This window comes from Stegostoma tigrinum, chromosome 7 (assembly GCF_030684315.1).
Source record: "Stegostoma tigrinum isolate sSteTig4 chromosome 7, sSteTig4.hap1, whole genome shotgun sequence".
Lineage (NCBI taxonomy): Eukaryota > Metazoa > Chordata > Chondrichthyes > Orectolobiformes > Stegostomatidae > Stegostoma > Stegostoma tigrinum.
Window position 1 is genome coordinate 65,060,340 of NC_081360.1, and position 22,727 is coordinate 65,083,066.

The 22,727-nt window shown below is 41.6% G+C and overlaps 1 protein-coding gene across 4 annotated transcripts in view; it reads right to left on the reverse strand.

The window, feature by feature from the left end:
* Positions 1 to 22,727, reverse strand: part of lrp2a (low density lipoprotein receptor-related protein 2a) — a 313,171-nt gene that overhangs the window by 71,497 nt on the left and 218,947 nt on the right. For all 4 annotated transcript variants that reach the window (XM_059647356.1, XM_059647357.1, XM_059647359.1 and 1 more), the window contains 7 exons: positions 20,226 to 20,400; positions 16,794 to 16,990; positions 13,245 to 13,490; positions 10,853 to 10,981; positions 6,051 to 6,170; positions 2,497 to 2,613; positions 1,209 to 1,325 (listed from right to left, as the gene is read on the reverse strand). In XM_059647356.1, the coding sequence (XP_059503339.1) occupies positions 1,209 to 1,325; positions 2,497 to 2,613; positions 6,051 to 6,170; positions 10,853 to 10,981; positions 13,245 to 13,490; positions 16,794 to 16,990; positions 20,226 to 20,400 (1,101 nt within the window). The remainder of the gene's footprint in view (positions 1 to 1,208; positions 1,326 to 2,496; positions 2,614 to 6,050; positions 6,171 to 10,852; positions 10,982 to 13,244; positions 13,491 to 16,793; positions 16,991 to 20,225; positions 20,401 to 22,727) is intronic.

Genomic DNA, 22,727 nt, shown 5'->3' on the forward strand with positions numbered 1-22,727 from the left:
TAATAAATTTGTAGAACATACATTGGAAATAAATATCAATATGCAACATATTAACGTGAAAGGTACATTTTTGATAGGAATAATAAGGAAGTTACATACTCCTTGGGCTAGTGAAATCTTGGATTCAGATATATAAATTAGTGAAAGTAGCATTGAAGGTTAATAAGGCCATAATGATAGCAAAGCACTTGGTATTTATGCCTAGAGGGGCAGAATGGAAAAGAAGAAAAGTTATCTTAAACTTCTAGAGCATTGGTTAAACTGCATTTAGCATACTGTGGACTGTTCTGATTTCTTATAATAAATAAGACAGAATCAGTACTGTACAAGGCCATACACAGATTTACCAATGTGACACAAAAACTGAGAAATTCTATACATCAAAACAGATCTATGCATGCTGGAGCTATTTTCTATTTAAAAGTGAAAACAAAGATGTGACTTGAGGGAGGTTTTTAACAGAATGAAGTTGATGGATAGAATTATTGGGAAATAGGTTACAGGCCTCCAATTTCCTCACGTAACTTACACTGACCTTCCTATTTCTGCCTTCCTGCACTGTTTCAAGTAATCTCACAGAAAACCACAGTAACTCGAACACATCTTGCTGGACTTTCATCAGCCCTCTAGTCTGAAAGTTGGCTTCAACAATTGCAAACATTTGTTGTATCCTCAACTCTCCTGAATCTTCATTCCATACTTTATCTTTCAGTTTCAATTCACAATTAATTAACATTTGGGTTACTATTTCTGCAAGTGCAATATTTAGCAGTCATAAAAATATATTAAAAAGAATAATGTTTGGATTGAAACAGCAAACAAGGGAATTTTAATCAAATGTATTAGTGAGAGAGAGTTAATCCTTCCTTAGTCTTTATATATTCTTTCCAATCTAATGGTCTTCGTACAATACGTTGTTATAAACATGTCTTTCCCTTATTTAAAATAGTGAAAAAAAACCATTGAACTAATTTATTGCCTTTTCTTAAACTTCATCAAAGCTTCGGTTTCCAAAAGTTCTCTTCTAGTCTCTATTTTTGTTGGAGTGTAAGAGACTGACTAACAAAAATTTGGATCAAGACTCTCAACTCTTTCCATTGTTGATAAACCAGCTCTATATTTCCAGCTCATTTGCTTTTATTTCATTGTTCAGTGCTGTTTTTGTAATATACTCTTCTGTGAAAAGCTAGATACTTAAGAAGACTTACGACAGGTACTTTCATCAGAGTAATCTGCACAGTCAGCATTCCCGTCACACCTGAACCTTTCAATGATGCAGTGACCACTAGAACACTCAAAGTAACCGGGCAGGCATGTTAGCAGCTCTATAAAATAAACATATAGGTATACATAACATCAATATCAAGCCAGACCACTGGATGACAAGCACTAATGAATATCCCAATTCATTGGTCAACCAGAGGCTCACTCTTTATATCTGGGAGGAACAATCAGGTACAATCTTTTTTAAGAAAGCTTCTTTTAGAAAAGATGTCTGAGGTGGTCTTGATAGTTCATGTGACTGGCATCTCCAATCTCAGTTAATTATTTTGTTGTTACGACAGCATCAGTGTCTGGTTGTGGGGTTCGATGGCTCAGTTCCTATTCCCTTCTACTTGCCTGAACCAAGTCATGGTTTCTCATGTTAAAAACACTTGTAATTACTATCACAAACTTTCTTAATCGTTGTTCTATTCCATCGAGACCTACAACATCCCATAGCTCCCATCAAACATGCAGATCAATCCTCAATGTATTAAAACTAATTAAGACTTGAGAATTCAATTAATTCATTTATCCAGTTAACAACTAGCCATTAACTTCATGAGGCACAATATAGTTGAGCAACCTATCACATGGGATCTTATTAAAGCCTTTTTTAAAATCTAGAAGCACTCACCAAGCAGTGGTGAGGTCTGAAAAAGTTACAACTTACCTTACTTACAAGTCTGATTACAACTAGAATGAGGTTCCTACTGTATTTCCTCTCACTTTGATGGGGGTGGGGTGGGAAAGGCATTAGGCACAAACAATATCCCACCAATTGAGTCTGAATTACTGGTGCAAGAAATGATTCAGTGATGGAAGCTATCATGAGAGAAAATCTTTGGAACAGTGTTCCCAGAGGGTACCCTTCTTCCTCACTGTTCTGATAGGTTCCTTCACTTTACTTGCAACAGTGAATGAAAATAATAGCAAATAATAACCTTTTTAATGGCCATTTATTGCAAATTCAGGAATGGCAATGGCACAGATCAATTTTTGGTGTTGAACTCCTCTGAAAATCCTACACCTGATATGTTTACACACATTTTCATTATTGAAATATCATTTAACTACCTCCACTGCATTTGTTCATTGTTAATTTACCTCTGAGCTTTCCTCTGTGACATTAACAATCTCAGATGCACTTGTTCTTTTAAATAACCTTTTGATTCTTGCAATGATACAAGAGCACATGTTTCACTTTTCTACATTCACTTGCTCTGATCATACCACAGTCTCGTTCATCCGAGTTATCCTCACAGTCATTTTCATGATCACACACCCAACGACTAGGAATACACTGGAGATTGTCACAGCGGAATTCACTTTCTGTACATTCACGAGGGTCTGAAATAAAGTATAGCTGCATCAGTCAGAAGTATGAAGTCACAAATTAACTTGAAAATTCTGCCAACTGTCTTCTGTCATCTACACTATGTTCTAATTGGTCCATCATAACATATTACTGTAGAATTTAGAAAATTCAAATAGATCCTCATGAGAATGCAGCGAGGCGGTTGGAGATGGCGGATCTTCACCGGGACGATTCCGAGCTGGAGCCGGATCCGGGATGTGTCCCAGGGCTCCACCCCGAGGTGAGAGTGCCATCAGCGCCCGCTGACCCCGAGCCCCGGCCCAACACCACCCGGAGCCCCTGGGAGGGTGCGGCGGGGCTGCGGACTGGCTCTGAAGCCCGACATCCCCTTCTCCAACCCTAATCACCCCCTCACCCTTCCATTCCCACCCTCCCTCTTCCCCTCCCCCATGAAAGGGATTTGACAGGGATGAGATGTTTCCCCTGGCTGGGATGTTTAGATTCGAGGTGCACAATTTTAACAATAAGGGAAACTACTTCGGACTGAGATTAGGAGAATGTTTTTAGCTCAGGTTTGTGAACCATTAGAATTCTATGTATTAGAGGGCTTTGAAAGCTGAGTCTTTGAGTTCATTTGTAGTAATCTGTATTAACTGATTTCTAAATACCAATGACATAAAGGGATGTGAGGCTGGTGTGGAAAAAGGGTATTGAAGTGGATGATCAGCCATGATCGTATTCAGTGTCAGCGCAGGACTGGCGGGCTGAATGGCCTAATCCCGATCCCCTTTCTCTAAATGGCTGCCTTGCAAGCATTCAGTTCCCAATAATCACTCAATCATGGCGGGAAACAACAGAAATATTTTTGTCCTCAGAATGTGTCCAGGCAGTTGAAAACTTCCTGGCCGCTTGGGGTGCATTTCAGTTACCAAAACCACTTTCCTTTCAGGTGATGGTGTTGAAAGCAGTTGTGTTTATGTATTTTTATCTGTCGCCAAGTTTCCAGACACACACTGATGATTGTTACTGCCAACAATTGTCTGCTGTTTCTATGAAGTATCTGAATGGATGGGGCCAAGTGCCTTGCCTGTTAGCAATCTTCTCCCCATCGCAGGCTATCAACAGCAATGAAAAGCAGTGGAATTGTCCTTGAGAAGAGAATTGTGAGAATGAGGCCAGGGAGTTGAGAATTATGTTCTGAAGTTGTCTTTCTTGAAGTTTGAGGCATTGTTGACTTAGATTGAATTTCCTGCTATGTGTTACAAAATGCGGAGGAATGGAAATTGTGGGAGATATAGCAGTTTGGATCGGAAATTGGCTTGCTGAAAGAAGACAGAGGGCAGTAGTTGATGGGAAATGTTCATCCTGGCGACCAGTTACTAGTGGTGTACCGCAAGGGTCGGTGTTGGGTCCACTGCTGTTTGTCATTTTTATAAATGACCTGGACGAGGGCGTAGAAGGATGGGTTAGTAAATTTGCAGATGACACTAAGGTCAGTGGAGTTGTAGGTAGTGATGAAGGATGCTGTAGGTTGCAGAGAGACATAGATAAGCTGCAGAGCTGGGCTGAGAGGTGGCAAATGGAGTTTAATGCAGACGAGTGTGAGGTGATGCACTTTGATAGGAGTAACCAGAAGGCAAAGTACAGGGCTAATGGTAAGATTCTTAGTAGTGTAGATGAGCGGAGAGATCTCGGTGTCCATGTACACAGATCCTTGAAAGTTGCCACCCAGGTTGTCAGGGCTGTTAAGAAGGCATACAGTGTTTTAGCTTTTATTAATAGAGGGATCGAGTTCCGGAACCAAGAGGTTATGGCGAAGCTGTACAAAACTCTGGTGCGGCCGCACTTGGAGTATTGCATACAGTTCTGGTCACCGCATTATAAGAAGGATGTGGAAGCTTTGGAAAGGGTGCAGAGGAGATTTACTAGGATGTTGCTTGGTATGGAGGGAAGGTCTTACGAGGAAAGGCTGAGGGACTTGAGGCTGTTTTCATTAGAGAGAAGGTTGAGAGGTGACTTAATTGAAACATATAAAATAATCAGAGGGTTAGATAGGGTGGATAGGTATAGTGTAGGTTAGATGGGCTTGAAATCGGTATGACGGGTTGGCACAACATCGAGGGTCGAAGGGCCTGTACTGTGCTGTAATGTTCTATGTTCTATGTTCTATAACAGAGCTTTACATTGCTTGAAACAGAAACAGAAATTGGTGGAAAAACTCAGCAGGTCTGGTGGCATCTGTGGAGAGAAAGCAGACTTAATGTTTTGGGTCTAGCAACCCTACTTCAGGACTTGAAATGTTAACTCTGCTTTCTCTTCACTGATGCTGCCAGACCTGCTGTGCTTCTCCAGTAACTTCGATTTTTGCTTCAGATTTTCAGCATCCACAGTTCTTTGTTTCATTTTCCATCTTCTGTTTCCATCCAAAGCTATCATCAAGTTTGGAATGGGGGACCAGTGAGATAGCTGACCTTGCTTAATTTACAGCATTAAGGCATAAAATGAATTTTAATGTAGACAACAAATTATCAGTAGCATCAAAATATTTACTAAGCACTCTATGCAGATTAAATGATTCACTAATTATTGACACTTCTCGATTTTGAGAAACTCTAAATTCCCACCTGCTTGATGTAGTTTCACTATTCTGGTCTGGAAATCAATCATGTTCTTCCCATTGCTCCGTGAGGACTTAGTATTGAAACTTAGCACATTGGTACATGGCTGGTTGCTATGCTATAATCACAAACTTACATCAGGAAAGTTGGCTGGAGATAGCAAAAGCTGCAGATGCTGGAGCCAGAGTCAATACAATGTGGAGCTAGAGAAACACAGCAGGTTAGGCAGCATCAGAGGAGCAGGAGAGTCAATGTTTCGGGTCGAGACCTTTCATCACAACATCATCGACTCTCCTGCTCCTCTGATGCTGCATGGCCTATTGCATTCCTCCAGCATGACATGGAATTGTCTCAGGAAAGTTGGCTATATTGGTCACAGGTACAGCATATGCCACAGAATCAAAGTATTTACAGCAAAGCTGCTGATTATGTCAAAATATCTGAGACTGGGAATCAAACAGGCCAACCGAAGGTTACAGGTAATGGAAGTATTGAATAAAATCAATTTACATCCTATACAGAGAACATTATACCAGTTTTCTTAGCATGGCTACTGGTAAAACATGAAATTCCTACTGAAAAGAAAAATAAAGATCTTTAAAATTATGGAAGCTCTGAAGGAGGGCCACTGGACCGGAAATGTTAACTCTGTTTTATCTCCACAGATGCTGCCAGACCTGTTGGGTTTCTCCAGCAATTTTTATCTCTGTGTCCATAAAATGATGATCATTTTGGTAAACCAAACAGAACATTTACATTGGTTGACAGGTAAAACTGGAAGTCGTTGGTTGGATCAAATGCCCTGCTCCTCTATATTCCATGTAATCTATTTGTTTGATGTTATCACATACCGCAATCACGCTCATCAGAATCATCGCCACAGTCATTTTCTCCATCACACTTCCAGCGAAGTGGAATACACCAATGACTGTCACATCGGAAATCGCCCACCGGATTGCAAGTAAGATCCTCTGTGAAAATATAGAAAACCTCACATTACCCTTAAGATGTTATATACAGATACACACACATATTACATGTGTTCATATTTTTAAAAATTGTACAAAACACGAATAATGTGATAGGGTTTTCACTTTGTGTACAAATCAACAATCCGGGCATACATTGCTTGAAGTTTGCATGAAATTGAAAGCAACTTGATGAGCATATCTGTTTTTATTGCCACAAAGTTGTGCTGGCTTTATTCAGAGCAATGCATCCAAGACTACGCAATACAATACAGCATGGAAAAAAGCCCCTTGGTGCACCAAGCCTGTACTGATTCCTGATATTTTAGACCCTCTACTATTGTTCACACAGTTTTGATCCTTCTGTTCGCCTCATATTATGTGTCTATCCAGATAAGCCTTGAACATTGCCAACATGCCTGTGTACCCCATCTCCACTGGCAATGTTTTCCAAGCACCCGTGACCCACTGTGTGGAGAGTTTTCCCTGCACTTCTCCCCTAAACATTCCCCCTCTCACCTTGAACCTGTGCCCTCTTGTACTTTTTACCTTGGGAAAAAGCCTCTGGTTATCCACCCCATCTATGCCTCTCATGATTATGTAGACCTCGATCAGGTCGCCCCTCAGTTTCCATCTTTCCAGTGAAAACAATCTAAGTTTACCCAAAATTTCCTCATAACTAAAACCCTCCAGATCAGGCAACATCCTGGTAAACATTCTTTGCACCATCTCCAAAGTATTAACATCTTTTCGCTAATGTGGCGACCAGAATTGCACAAAATATTCCAAATGCAGCCTAAATAAAGTTTTGTACAGCTGTAGTATAACTTGCTAACTTTTATATTTGCTTGCCTGATTGTTGACGTCAAGTATGCTGTATGCCTTCTTGACTACTTTATTCATGTGCGCTGTCACTTTCAGGCATCTGTGGACTTGTACGCCCAGATCCCCCGAAGGTCAATACTCCTAGGGGTTCTGCCATTTATTGTATAATTCACGTCGGAATTTGATCTTCCAAAATGACTGACCTCGCATTTGTCCAGATTAATCTCCACCTGTCATTTCTCTGTCCAAATCTGCAAGCTATCTATATCCCATTATATCCTTTGACAATCCTCCTCACTATTTGGAAATCTGCCAGATTTGGTGTCATCCGCAAACTTATTATTCAGACCACCTACATTTTCCACCAGATCATTTATATATATTGCAAACAACAAAAGTCACAGCACTGATCCCTACAGAACACTACCAGTTACTGGTCTCCATTCCAAAAAGCAACATTCCACGGCTGCTCTCTGTCTTTAACGACCAAGCCAGTTTTGTATCCATATAGCCAGCTTACACCAGATCCCATGAGACTCGACCTTCTGTATTAGCCTTCCCTGAAGCAACTATCAGATGTCTTACTCAAATCCATGTGGATAACATCCACTGCCCTTCCATCATCAATTATTCTTGTTACCTCCTGAAGAAAAACTTACCTAAATTAGTGCTACATGACCTTCCCTGCACAAACCAATGCTGTCTGTCACTAAGAAGTCCATTCCCTTCCAAATGTGAATGAATTGTGTCTCTCGGTATCTTTCTCCAACAGCTCTGATGTCAAGCTCACTGGCCTGTAATTACCTGTTTCCTTTCTTAAACAAAACAATACAAAAAAAATTGAGGAATTTCAAGCACAAATAATATCCAGTGCAAAATGGATTTATGCTGTCTATTGCACTGGGTTAAGTACATTGAACTTGTAACCTGTGGTCCCAGCCACAAAATCAGGCATGCCTGCACATTGTATTAACCGGAGAGTATAGTACAAACAGTTGTTGGTAGAACAGAACTTGAACACTGATGAAAGAGAGACAGAAATGTAGCTAAAAGCTTTTCATCTTGCACACAACAGAACAAATGCAAGAATGCCAAATTTAATTACTACAATTTACACTATAGAATAAAAGATAAAAATTTCAATGTAGGCTGCAATGGTCAAATATAATTACTTTATGTCAAGAAAAGCCTGGTGGTTATCAGCATTTGTTGCTACTATTTGCAGAACTTAAATCTTGGTACCAAAACTAACTTGTAACATGCCTGCAATTTTGCCTACAGGAATTGTGGGACTGCAATAAATTAGAACATTTTTTGGTTAACATAGCAACTGATGACCAGATTTTAATTTCATCCAAAAAATTAGGAATCCTACTAAATCCTACACAATTTTATATGATGTTACAGCTCCCTCTTGTGATGAAAAGGAGTATTCCAAACATGTTAAATTTGATTGGTTCCTTTACATCACTGCAAACTCCAGGGCCTGACATACTTACAAATGAAAAACTAAGGTGTAACAGATTTATACTGGTACTTTATTACAGAAAATTATTTGTCATGGTTGTATGAAAAATGTTAATTCTTTGCACTGTAGGCAAAAGGCAAACAATCTAGTGAAACATTAAGGGGCAAAATGTAAGGACTAAACAGGCCCAAATTAATAATTTGTGATCACGTGTCCATGTTCTAAGACAAAATCATTCTCAGAAACACAAAGCGAATCTCATAACCTCTATGCTATGCTTCAGATGAAGGAAAAGAAATGAGAATTATATACATTGATATTGACATTCCATCTCAGGGCAGGGAGAGAAACAAGATTTGGAACAGACTCCACTTTGAAAGTTACCTTGTAACATGCATAGCAGTTGTTAATATCAATACAAACAGTTTCAAAACTACAAGTAAGTTAAAATCACCACAATGAAAGCATAAAATAATCGCATTAAATCTCTAAGTATTTCACAGGAAATCTAATATTCTGAAATGAAAATCTAATGTTTCAAGTATTAAAAAGAATACTTAAATGGGAGGAAATTAACTGGTTTGAAATATACAGATAATAAAAGTAGGGAGTATGAAGATAAGTTAACTTTCTCTGAAGGGAATGGGCATTCTGTTCCTGGACAATGGCAATGTTCTACTTTCACTTTAACAAAACTCTGTTGAGAATGAAGATAACAAAGTGTGGGTTTGGATGAGCACAGCAGGCCAAGCAGCATCTTAGGAGCACAAAAGCAGACATTTCGGCCCTAGACCCTTCATTAGAAAAGGTTTTCTTTTCTGATGAAGGGTCTAGGCCCGAAATGTCAGCTTTTGTGCTCCTGAGATGCTGCTTGGCCTGCTGTGTTCATCCAGCTCCACACTTTGTTATCTTGGATTCTCCAGCATCTGCAGTTCCCATTATCTCTGTTGAGAATGACATCTCTTGTTTTCTTTCTTTACTACCTCAGGGAGACTCTAAACCTCAAGCTGAGGGTCAGGAACTCAAAGCCCAAATTACATCCCATTATCTTACCACTTAAGTTTACTAAACTAATACCTGGAATGGGCAAAAGGCTAGGCCTGGATCTTAGGGAGTTTAGAAGGATCAGAAGTGACTGAATTGAAACATACAGGATTGTACGGTGTATTGACCAGGTGGATGTTGAAAAGAGATAGTAGGAGCTGTCGATGCTGGAGAACCTAAGATAACACGGTGTGAAGCTGGATGAACACAGCAGGCCAATCAGCATTAGAGGAGCAGGAAAACTTGACATTTCGGGTGGGGACCCTTTGATGTTGCTGCCTGGATGTTGAACAGGTTGTTTTCTCTAATGGGTGAGGTGAGAACTAGATGTCACAGTTTAAACATGACGAATTAAGACAGAGATAAAAAGAAACATTTTTTCTCGCAGAGGGTTGAGAACGCTTAAAAATCCCTTTCTTAAAAACAGTGGCTGTAGAATCTTTAAATACTTAAAAGGCCAGGATTGATAGATTGTTGATTATCATGAGGATGAATGATTATCAGGATATGCAGGAATGTAGCATTTAAAATCCAATCAGCCATGATCTTACTGAATGGCGGTGCAGTCTCGAAGGGCAAAGAGACCTAAATCTTGTTCCTTGTTCACATGTTCATGTGCTGCTGTAAAGTGACATTCCAATGTGGAGTGACACTTTCTTACCACATATTTTTATAAGGAGAAACCCTTTTCCAGATCCCTTAGGAGAAAATCAGAATTACACATACCATGGCCTGGATTTTGTTACGGCAGAAAGAAAGGTACTCACCCTTCAGCTACCTGTCAGCTGTTCACTGACTTTTGTGTCTCTCATTGGAAATTCCTGGATGGCACCCTCTATGGGATCTAAGCAGTGTTTAGGAGGAAGTAAAGAAACAGACGGCTCTATAATCAGAGTGAACAAACCTCGCTTTGACAAGCAAGAAAGAATGTGGGTAGGGGCGGAGGAGGTGGCTGGAACAGATAGCTTGGAATTGGGTCATGGATAGGGAGTGAGTGGTGGTTATAATCTGGCATGGGGGCATGAAGGGCCATGGAGCTTGGGTGGAAGGGCAAATGTGGCATGGCTTGGGCATGGATGAATATGGAGCCTGAGGGGTGAGGACAAAGTCTCACAGCAACAATACAGGATTTATCTTTTTAAACAGACCATCTCAGAAAGCAACAGGTTCTGTAGTTGTCTCCAATCTCCTCCTTGAAATGGCAGGTCAGACTGTAGCCCTGATTCCTGCAGTGAAAAGATCTCTCTTTTGTGATCATCTTTAACTCTATTTACCAGCACTCCAAAAGTAAATAACTGAAGGATTTAAATGAGATCTTTGCAAATGTACCCCATTTTTCGTGACATACCACAATTTTGCTCATCACTGTTGTCCCGGCAGTCATCATTACCATTGCATACAGCCCACTTTGGAACACAGCGATAATTTGTTTGACAGGCAAACTCAGTGTGGTTATCGCAGGAGTAGTTAACCCCATCTGAAATAAGAAAGTATTAATATGAGAAAAGATATAATATTGTAGTTCACTGATCATACGCTGTGACTTGGTGACTGCTTATGGTTATAAATTTTGCTGCTCTATTTCTTCTTTTGGGAGCGCTTTTATGATCAGTTTTGGGCTCCACCTATCCTGATGTACACAAAAGTTCTTAATTTCAACTTACAAATGACTGGTATCTGCGCTATATCCATACCAACTGGTCCCAGACTTCAAGCAATCTAACCAGCAGTTCTCAAAGGGAGCGTTTCACATCTCCACAAGGCTTGCTAACTTAGTGTTTTTATTTAAAAAAAAGATGAGACAAAGAGGAACTAGCATATCAGTCCATCTGCTTGCAATCACCACTCCTTCTACTCTAACTCCTTTCACTGTCCCAGACAGAACTGCTTATTAAGTTTATTGAGGAGATGCTGACTTTCCAATGTATCACAGTCAAATGTATATGAAACCTAGCCGTAAAATACACATCAAGTGGGCAGTGCCACTAGCCTGCCCATTGTTAAAACCAGCCATATGTGGTTATTTTAGAACACAAACTCTCACATCTTGAGTCCATTATTGAGGAAGAGAAAGCAAGACACATAATAAAATGTTATGGAATGCCCTGCCAAAGAGTGCAATGGAAGTAGGTTCTTTCTAGCAAACACAGATTATTGCCTGAAAAGGAAACATGTGCAGGATTACTGGGAGTGGCAGTAGGCGAATTGCTTATTAAGAGAGTCAGGAGAGAAATGGCAGGCTGAATTGATATGTTCATACATACAAGATGAAAAGAGGACTGGATAGGGTGGACAGTGAGAGTCTTTTTCCTAGGACGATGACGTCAGCTTATACGAGGGGGCATAGCTACAAATTGAGGGGTGATAGATTTAAGGCAGATGTCAGAGGCAGGTTCTTTACTCAGAGAGTGGTAAGGGCGTGGAACGCCCTGCCTGCCAATGTAGTTAACTCAGCCACATTAGGGGCATTTAAACAGTCCTTGGATAAGCATATGGATAATGATGGAGTAGTGTAGGGGGATGGGCTTAGATTAGTTCACAGGTTAGCGCAACATCGAGAGCTGACGGGCCTGTTCTGCGCTGTATTATTCCATGTTCTATTTTGCTGTAATGAATGCCAACATAAACTACTCACTGGGTAAGAAGCACTGGCTAAATTTTTGTTATTCCTGTGGTAGGTGTGGACGTTTATTGTCCATCCCTAATTGCCTTTAAGAAAGTGGCGGTGAACTGTCTTTCTGAACCATTGCAGTGCATTTAGTGCACGTAGATCCACAATGCTGTTAGAAAGAGACTTGGAGGCTGTTGAACTGGTGACAGTGAAGGAACAGCAATATGTTTCCAAGCCAGATACACATCTTAGGTTTTTGATATAATGAAGGTACACATGTTGACAGATATATTGGGCTGTGTTTTTGGGCCCCAGTGAGGACAGAATTTGTTCCCAAGGAATGAGTGTCACCCACATGCCAATTTCTGACACAATTGCCATCGCCAGTCATTCTACAGGTAGGCTTGAGGTGAGAAACGCTACCTGGCCCATGAGGCAGTTAGTTGTTTAGGCTGATGAAGGGCCTTGTTAATTGAAATTAAAGGTGGCTGACACCGTTGTGTTTCCCAGAATGACAGGGAAAAGCTGTTCAACTGTCCGGAGACAGCTACCAGACACTCAGCACCCAGTGGCAAACTACAGGAGATAGTGGTCATATAGCCCAACTCGCCTGCCTGATAATCGGTGCAGCACCATCCCCACCTACCCAACACCATCCCCAACACCCCCCAATACACCCCACCATCGCCCACCCACCACCATCACCAGCACCAGCCCTGCAACATTGACTACCTAGCTGCTGCATCTGTTTTGTAAATTTGGGATTGAAGAAAGGTTGGTAACAGTGCAACTCTACATTGTAGTACCCTCTCAATTAGTGATCACCCATCACAGGCTGCAATTCCGCTAAAACTTTTAATTCACCTTCCAACTTTGAAAACTTGTGTGCCATGTTAATTGAACAGAGAGCCTGTTTTCATGCCAATTAGAGGTCTGCCTTCATGAAAACCTCAATAAATGGCTTTTCCTCCTGCATGGGGTGGATTCAGCACCTGTACTCTACCCTTGGGAGAAAAATCCAGCCTAGTAATCTTTACAATATAACACTATTGCTAGCAGTTATACAACTTTCAATAAACTGCAAACATCCCTAATCATTTCAGGAACATTTTCTTTCAGATGTACTCACGGCATTCGTCAAAGGGCTCATCAGAGTAATCGCCACAGTCATTATCTACATCACATTTCCAGGATTGTGGAATGCAGTGGCCATTGTTACATTTAAACTGGCCTGAATGACAAGTTCGGGAAGCACAGTGAGCAGGATCCTCATCAGAACTATCTATGCAGTCGTTTTCCCCATCACATTGCCAGGCTTCAGGAATACAGCGTTTATTGGCACACTGCCACTGGTAGTTCTCACACTGGTGATTGACTGGAAGAAATAATTACAGAGTGGATTCACTGATACAGTCTTTCTTCAACTCATTAACATTCTGATGCCAGAGGGATAACCCAGCTCAGTTGGTTGAACGGCTGGTTTGTAATACAGTGTCACACTAATCATACGGATTAAATTCTCATACCAGCTGAGGTCAGCATTAATGCCTCACCTTCTCAACCTTGCCCCTTGCCCAAGCCATGGTGACTCTCAGATTAAACTCTTCACTAATCATCTCTCTCGAATAAATGAGCAACCCTATGGTCTTCTGTGACTATGGAAACTTTACATACAGCAGGATTTGGAAAATGGGGGCCACACCCGGTGGTCCCACCAACACTCCAAATGTTAAGTTCTGAAGATTTTAACTCCATAGTCTTGCTTCCATGTCTAGATTCGGACCAGAAGGTGAGTGTCAGAATTGGAAGGTGGCTAAGCTCTTACAAGAGTTCCTAGAAACCTAGAAAGCCCATAGAAATCACACTGACATTTTGGTATTATATCCTGTAAAATCAGATCATAAGATTTTCTCTATAATAATAAAGTGTGAAGCTGGATGAACACAGCAGGCCAAGCAGCATCTCAGGAGCACAAAAGCTGACGTTTCGGGCCTAGACCCTTCATCAGAGAGGGGGATGGGGAGAGGGTTCTGGAATAAATAGGGAGAGAGGGTGTGATGGACCGAAGATGGAGAGAAAAGAAGATATAGATGGAGAGGAGTGTATAGGTGGGGAGGTAGGGAGGGGATAGGTCAGTCCAGGGAAGACGGACAGGTCAAGGAGGTGGGATGAGGTTAGTAGGTGGGAAATGGAGGTGCGGCTTGAGGTGGGAGGAAGGGATGGGTGAGAGGAAGAACAGGTTAGGGAGGCAGAGACAGGCTGGGCTGGTTGTGTGATGCAGTGGGGGGAGGGGACGAACTGGGCTGGTTTTGGGATGCGGTGGGGGAAGGGGAGATTTTGAAGCTGGTTGCAGGAACAGCAACTCATATTCCGCTTGGGAACCCTGCAGCCCAATGGTATCAATGTGGACTTCACCAGCTTCAAAATCTCCCCTTCCCCCACCGCATCCCAAAACCAGCCCAGCTCGTCCCCTCCCCCCACTGCATCACACAACCAGCCCAGCTCATCCCCTTCCCCCACTGCATCCCAAACCCAGCCCAGCCTGTCTCTGCCTCCCTAACCTGTTCTTCCTCTCACCCATCCCTTCCTACCACCTCAAGCCGCACCTCCATTTCCTACCTACTAACCTCATCCCACCTCCTTGACCTGTCCATCTTCCCTGGACTGACCTAAGCCCTCCCTACCTCTCCACCTATACTCTCCTCTTCACCTATCTTCTTTTCTCTCCATCTTCAGTCCGCCTCCCCCTCTCTCCCTATTTATTCCAGAACCCTCTCCCCATCCCCCTCTCTGAAGAAGGGTCTAGGCCCGAAACGTCAGCTTTTGTGCTCCTGAGATGCTGCTGGGCCTGCTGTGTTCATCCAGCTTCACACTTTATTATCTTGGATTCTCCAGCATCTGCAGTTCCCATTATCTCTGATAAGATTTTCTCTAAATATTTCTTTAAAAAAGGCATCGTGGTAAAGTGAATATTGATCACATAGAAAGTGGGTCCAGGAACTAACAATATAAAATAATAGGAAATAGCAGAGACATCAGATTTCTGTGTGGCATTTGTTAAGATATGACATTAAAGATTATTGCAGAAATTAAAGTATGTGGTGGGTAGCATATTGGCATGGAGAGATGTTTAGCTCGTTAACAGTAAACAGTGTGTAGGTGTAAATGGGCCATTTTCTAATTGGCAAGATGTAACTATTGGTGTGCCACAGGGATCAGTGCTTGAGTCTCAACTTTTTGGAATTTAAATAGATGACTTGAATAGTTGCTAAATTTTCGGGTGACACAAGGATATGTAGGCAAATAAGAGATAGTAAGAACTGTTGATGCTGGAGTCGGAGATAACAGTGTGGAGCTGGAGGTACACAGCAGGCCAAGCAGCATCAGAGGAGCTGGAAAGCTGACGTGACAAGTCAGGACCCTTCTTCAGAAAATTTTCCTGCTCCTCTGATGATGCCTGGCCTGCTGTGTATCTCCAGCCCCTTACTGTGTTATGTAGGAAAATAAGTTGTGATGTGTTCATAACGAAACTGTTGGGATATAGATTGGTTATCTGATTGGGAAAAGATCAGGCAACTGGACTATTATATGGCAAAATGTGAAATTGTCAATTACTGCAGGGAGATTAAAAATGACACATATTATCGAAATTGTGAGATATTGCAGAGTTTGGAGATACAAAGGGATCTGGGCGACTTGCTGCATTAATTGTAAAAAAATAATGTTCAGGTGCAGCAATTACTTAGGAAGTCTCATCAATAACATGTTATTACTTGTTGTGAGAAAATTGATGACAAAAGTAGAAGATTGTGCTTCAGTTATACAGGATACAGGACTGGTATCCTGTATAACTGCCACAACATAGTGCTCTGCGTAGTTTTGGTCTCCTTGTTTAAGGAAGGGTGTAACTGTTTTGGAAACAGTTCAGAGAAGGTTTACCAGACTCATAGCTGGAATGTGTGGATTGTTTTATGTGGAAAGGCTGGACAGGTTATGTTTGTATCCGCTGGAGTTTAGAAGAATAAAAGGCGACTTAACCGAAATGTAAAAGATCCTAAACAAGCTCAGCAGGTCTGGCAGCATCTGTAAAGAAAAACATATTAGGTCTGGTGGCCCTTCCTCAGAAGGGCCTGAGGAACGGTTACCGGACCCGAAAAGCTAACTGAGTTTTCTTCACAGATGCTGCCAGACCTGCTGAGCTTTTCCAGCAACTTCTGTTTTTGTTCCTGATTTACAGCATCCGCAGTTCTTTTGGTTTGTATTTTGTAAAAGATCTTAAATGTGGAAGAGTGTTCTTGGCAGGGTAAGTGTTTCTTCTTGGAGGAGAAAGTAAAACTAGGGATCACCATCTAAAAATAAAAGTTGGCATATTTAATTTAGAAATGGGGAGGATGTTTTTCTTACAGAGGATCTTGAGCCTTTGGAACCCCTGTTGTTCAAAGCCAGTGGAAGGCAAGTCTTTGAATATTTTTAAGGCAGAGGTGGATAGATTTTTGATAAGCATGCAGATGAAAGATCATTGGGATAATTGGGAATGTGGAGTAATCAGAAATGGGAATGTGGAGTAATTAGATTAGGCACAAATTTTAAAGAATGACAGAGGAGGCCCAAGGGACAACAGCCCTACCTATACTCGTACTTGTGCCTTTATGGTGAATTAACAATAAGAAATACTTGCTACAAAGTATGATGTCTTCATCAGATCCATCTGTACAATCCTGATAACCATTACACAGGAAGCTGGGAGTAGTGCAGTTTCCATCATTGCACTGAAACTGTCCAATTCTACAATAATGGATTGGGCAGGTTGCAGGTTCATCTGATCCATCCCGGCAATCTCTCTGTCCGTCACATTTCCACCAGATTGGAATGCACCTATGACAGGCAGGATAATGAAATTCGTCTTTGTATATGTGCACCAAATGTTCAAACAAGCAATGTAATTAAAACTACTACTAAAGTCTCAATATTTGCAATACAGCTTCGCTGAATAAGAATGTCAAAGAATGAAAAACGGAAGAAGAGAGAATTTACAAGTTCCAACTTCTGTTGCAGCGCATTTGCAGCTATGCACAAAAACAAAATAAGTCAACAGAAAATTCTGCAGTGCTAACTAAAATAACTCCACAGTGTCTGGTGCCCCATCACCGAGTCACCCTTTAGTTATACATGCACAGTCCTCGACTTTAGTACTGCTTCAGTCCAATTCGGCTATCAGAGTGCCAATCACGCTGAAATTCCCCTCTCTATCAGTTAGTCAGGGCTCCCTGATTGGAGCAAAAACAAAGTTGCTGGAAAAGCACAGCAGGTCTGGCAGTATCTGTGAAGGGAAAAACAGAGTTAACATTTCGGGTTCAGTGACCCTTCCTCAGAACCAGATTAACAGTCCCAGGGAATTTATATTCTATGGGATGGCAAGAACTGCAGATGCTGGAGTCAGAGACAACACAGTGTGGAGCTGGAGGAAAACAGCAGGCCAGGCAGCATCAGTGGAGCAGGAAAATTGATGCTTTGGGTCAAGGCCTGTCTTCAGAAATGGGGAGGGGAAGGGAGCTGGGAAATAAATAGGGAGGAGTGGTGGGGCTGGGGAAGGTTGGTGCAATGGTTATAGGTGAGCACAGGTAGGGGTTGGTTAGGATTAGTCAGTGAGATGGGTGGGGTGGATAGGTGGGAGAGCAGATGGACAGATTGTGTCAGGTCAAGGATGCGGGATGAGAGGGAGGCTGGGACACCCAAATAAACAAGTCAGAAGTGTATGACTGTCATACTGCAAAATGGACTGAGAGATCAGAGGAGTAATTCTATATATAAACTAGTAGTGATTTTAATTGTTTGACCCGTAGTTAGACTTAAAAACCTTGCTAACCAATCCCTTTGGCACGCCATACCCTCCATTCCAAGCAATGGCATTTTCATTCTGTTTCGGAGTATATACACTGTGCCAAACTAATGAACCTGACAGTATGAATTTCACATGAGAAAAGCTTTAAAAAATTGATTTATAACTTTCTTAAAACAGTCACACTTGCTAAAGCCCCATAAAAATGTCCGACAAAGAATCAGTAGGCGGAAATGCAGTGCTGGACACCTATTTCACCCTGTGTAAATAAACATTTAAGCAAATAAGGAATAAATCCAAGAGAAGAACTTTCAGTCAAGCCATGTTTACCCTTGAGTACAGTTTTTCAGCAGAATAACAGATATCTGCTCTCACAGAATAATGACACTTGTCTGAAAGCCTAGACACAAATTATACGTTGAAACAGCTGTGCTCTTAATCAGTTGACTGTTTTTTGTTACCATAGGGTTCACTGGCTCCGTACAGTGTGTCAACAAGGTGATTGAGCATAGACACACCATGGGTTAGCATGGAGGATATCAGGGACACTGGAAGAGGATGTGGGTGAACAGCCATAGTTTGGTTGGGACTCATGAGGGCCGTATCAAGTTGGCAGAAGGAACGGGTTGGCAGGGTGAAGACCTTTTGAAATTATCTATCAGAAAGATTCTGTCATCAAGACTATGGTTCACAACATTTCCGAGTGGCAGTGAATCATAACTACTTCAAAAGCTGGCCTGACTCCACAAAATTTCAGTGATGCCTTTCTTGGATATGAAATTGGCCAGGTTGGGAGTTCTTTTTGTATCAACCTAAATCAGGAATTTGAATATGGATCAAGAATCCCAGAATCAATTCCCAGCCACCATTTTTAAAAGATCAGTAAAACCCCCCAACTCAGTACTTAATTGAAAATACAGCCTAACCTTTCAGGTTTGTGTCCTTTCAACAGAAATGACACAAGTCCAAGGATGTGCTGCTTAGGTGGATTGCCCATAGTGTCAAGGGATGTGCAGGCTCGGGAAATGCAGGGTTACAGGGATAGGGTAGTGGGGGAGTCTGGCTGGGATGCTCTTCAGATGGTTAGTGTGGAGTCTGAGCTGAATGGCCTGCTTCCACATTGTAGGGATTCTATGATTCTAACTAGAGATGTAGTTATTCTTCAGTGAAGGGTGGGTGGAACAAAGATAAAAGGAAAAACTCTGATAGGATCAAAGACAGGAGAGATTGTATGAGAGAAAATTCATTCCTCCAGAGCCAAAGGGAATGTGGTAAGGAAAAGAACAAAAGGTGTTCCTGGAGCAGGTATGCTACTGGCTGAAAGATAAGAAGTAAATGCTACAAATAGAAGAAAGGAAACAGGATGGGCTTGTTGAACTAAATGGTTTGTTGAACTCAATGTGAGTTCAATCTTCTAAAGCTCTTGTTTTCTTCACAAAGAATTTCAGATGCTCATTTTCAAGGGCTAACTTAATCCTCAAATGACAGCAGTGAGTATCCAAGCTGAGTTCCAAGTGAGTGGCCTTTACCAGAACCTCCCCAACTCTGTCTACTTTGGGTAGCATGGAAGCTCAATGGTTAGCACTGCTGCCTTTCAGTGCCAGGACCAAGGTCCAAATCTACCCTTGGGCGACTGTCTATTTGGAGCTCTCACATTCTCCCTGTATCTGTGCAGATCTCCTTCAGTTCTCTCACCCATCTAAAGATGTGCAGCTTAGGTGAACTGGCCATGGGATATGCAGGGTTAAAGGATTAGGGTAGGGGAGCAGGTCTTCGAAGGGTCAGTGTGGACTCAATGGGCTGGATGGCATGCTTCTACACTGTAGGGACTCTATGAACATTTTGGGTGCTGTAGATCCACCAAAAGTTATCTTCAGCAATGCCTCTGAATTTAGCCACTGTCTTCTTCAGCTTTCCCGAACTGTACCATAAGACTCATCACTACAAATCTCTGACGACTCCGTTCCCTTTTGAATAGAATCAACTCGAAGTTTTGATTTCCAATCTCTTTTTTCTTAGTTTGCTTAGAAACTGAAAGTGCCAGGATTTGTTTGAAAAAAAAGTCAAGTCTTGAAACCAAGGATTCCATTATAGTTGAAACATTCAGGTTTGCTTTCTTGAAACAATAAGTGTAACAGTATGTACCCTTACAACTAAACAAAAAAAGAAACAGGTGCAATTCAGAAAATACCAGAAATGTAAATAACACTAGATAGGAGTTGGAGTTGAAGATGTGAAGAAACAATAGCAATGTAGCATTAATTATTGTACCTTTCATTGTCAAGACATCTATACTGTGTACTTGTGCACATGGGGATACACTGAGTGATGCTGCCAGACTGCTTAATGAAGTTATCTGGACATTCACACGTGTGACCTTGACCACCTTCTGCTATCAGACACAGATGGGAGCAGCCACCATTATCTTTATCACATGGATTGTTTGCTGGAAAAAGGAGGTATAAAAGTAACTGTTAATAAAGAAATTTCTTTCAATGCACATGCAAGGAAGCAAATAATAAGCAATAATTGGAAGTGTGGTACAAGGCTGTATAATAAAGTAAGCGTAAACATGAATAGCTTTCACTCAACTCTTGAGACCAATCGAAATTCAGCTTTTTTTAAAAAAATAAGTCAGCATTAATTCTCGCAGAGTCTGACGAAAGTAAACTGTCACAAAGAAGGTCACCTAGGATTAAGGCCAGAGAATGAAGACTGTGACACAGACAACACAACTGGTGCGAATTCCTCTTATGAACTGGATGACGATGCTTCTGAAAGTCAATACTCATCTTTCACTACACATCAACAGAAGAAAGATTACAAGATGGAGTTTGACAATGATCATCAGCAGTACAAGCATCTATAAAGCTGAAAATGATGAAATTACTAAATAATTTTTTCCTGTTGGACAGGAAGATTGATGAGACTGACAATGTTGAGCAGTACCACATTGTTGCTGTTGCTAAGATAATAGGCTAAAAGAAATGGCAAATTCTGTGGATTGTAAGGCAAAGAAGAAGCAAACTGCTGACTACAATTCAAAAAGCATCTCAGTACCTGAGGCATCTGATGGACACGAATGTCTCTAAATACAATTTTATTTATTTTCTTTTTATTGCTGTGATTCCTTAATTTCTTTTACTTTCTGGGCATTGGCATTTTGCCTCACTGTTTATTAAAAAGAAGGGAATAGGCATAAAGCATGTACCTCATCTGGGTTGGGGCAATATAATAGAACATAGAACATAGAACAATACAGCGCAGAACTGGCCCTTTGGCCCTCGATGTTGCACCGACCTGTGAACTAGTCTAAGCCCATCCCCCTACACTATCCCATCATCAACCATATGCTTATCCAAGGACTGTTTAAATGCCCCTAATGTCGCTGAGTTAACTACATTGGCAGGCAGGGCATTCCACGTTCTTACCACTCTCTGAGTAAAGAACCTGCCGCTGACATCTGTCTTAAGTCTATCACCCGTCAATTTGCAGCTATGCCCCCTGTACAAGCCAACATCATCATCCTAGGAAAAAGACTCACTGTCCACCCTATCTAATCCTCTGATCATCTTGTATGTCTCTATTAAATCCCCTCTTAGCCTCCTTCTCTCCAATGAGAACAGACCCAAGTCCCTCAGCCTTTCTTCATAAGACCCTCGCTCCAGACCAGGCAACATCCTGGTAAATCTCCTCTGCACCTTTTCCAATGCTTCCACATCCTTCCTGTAATGGGGTGACCAGAACTGTATGCAATACTACAAGTGAGGTCACACTAGTGTTTTGTATAGTTGCAGCATGACATCACGGCCCCAGAACTCAATCCCTCTACCAATAAAACCTAACACACCGTAAGCCTTTTTAACAGCACTATCAACCTGGGTGGCAACTTTCAGGGATCTATGTACATGGACACCAAGATCCCTCTGCACATCCACACCATTGACCCGGTATTCTGCCTTCCTATTATTCCTCCCAAAGTGAATCACCTCACATTTATTCGCATTGAACTCCAATTGCCACCTTTTAGCCCAATTCTGCAGTTTATCCAAGTCTCCCTGCAACCTGCAACATTCTTCCACACTGTCCACCACTCCACCGACTTTCATGTCATCTGCAAACTTATTAACCCATCCACCTATGCCTGCGTCCAAGTCATTTATAAAAATGACAAACAGCAGTGGTCCCAAAACAGATCCTTGTGGCACACCACAAGTAATCCGGACTCCGGACTCCAATATTTTCCATCAAGCACCACTCGTTGCCTTCTTACAGAAAGGCAATTTCTAATCCAAACTGCTAAACCTCCCTCAATCCTGTGCCTCTGTATTTTCTCCAATAGCCTACCATGTGGAACCTTATCAAAGGCTTTACTGAAGTCTATGTACACCACATGTAGCATGGATTAATAATGGTTAATGGACAAAAAACACATCCAGAGGTTGATAGATAATAAAATGTGAGGCTGGATGAACACAGCAGGCCAAGCAGCATCTCAGGAGCACAAAAGCTGACGTTTCGGGCCTAGACCCTTCATCAGAGAGGCTGAGATTGTGCTCCTGAGATGCTGCTTGGCCTGCTGTGTTCATCCAGCCTCACATTTTATTATCTTGGAATCACCAGCATCTGCAGTTCCCATTATCTCCAGAGGTTGATAGATTGTTGAATATCAAAGAAATCAGATACATCAGCCATGATTCTTAATAACTCATGGTCTAGGCTCAAGGGCCAAATGGCTTACTCTTGTATCTATTTCTAATATTCTTCTGACTA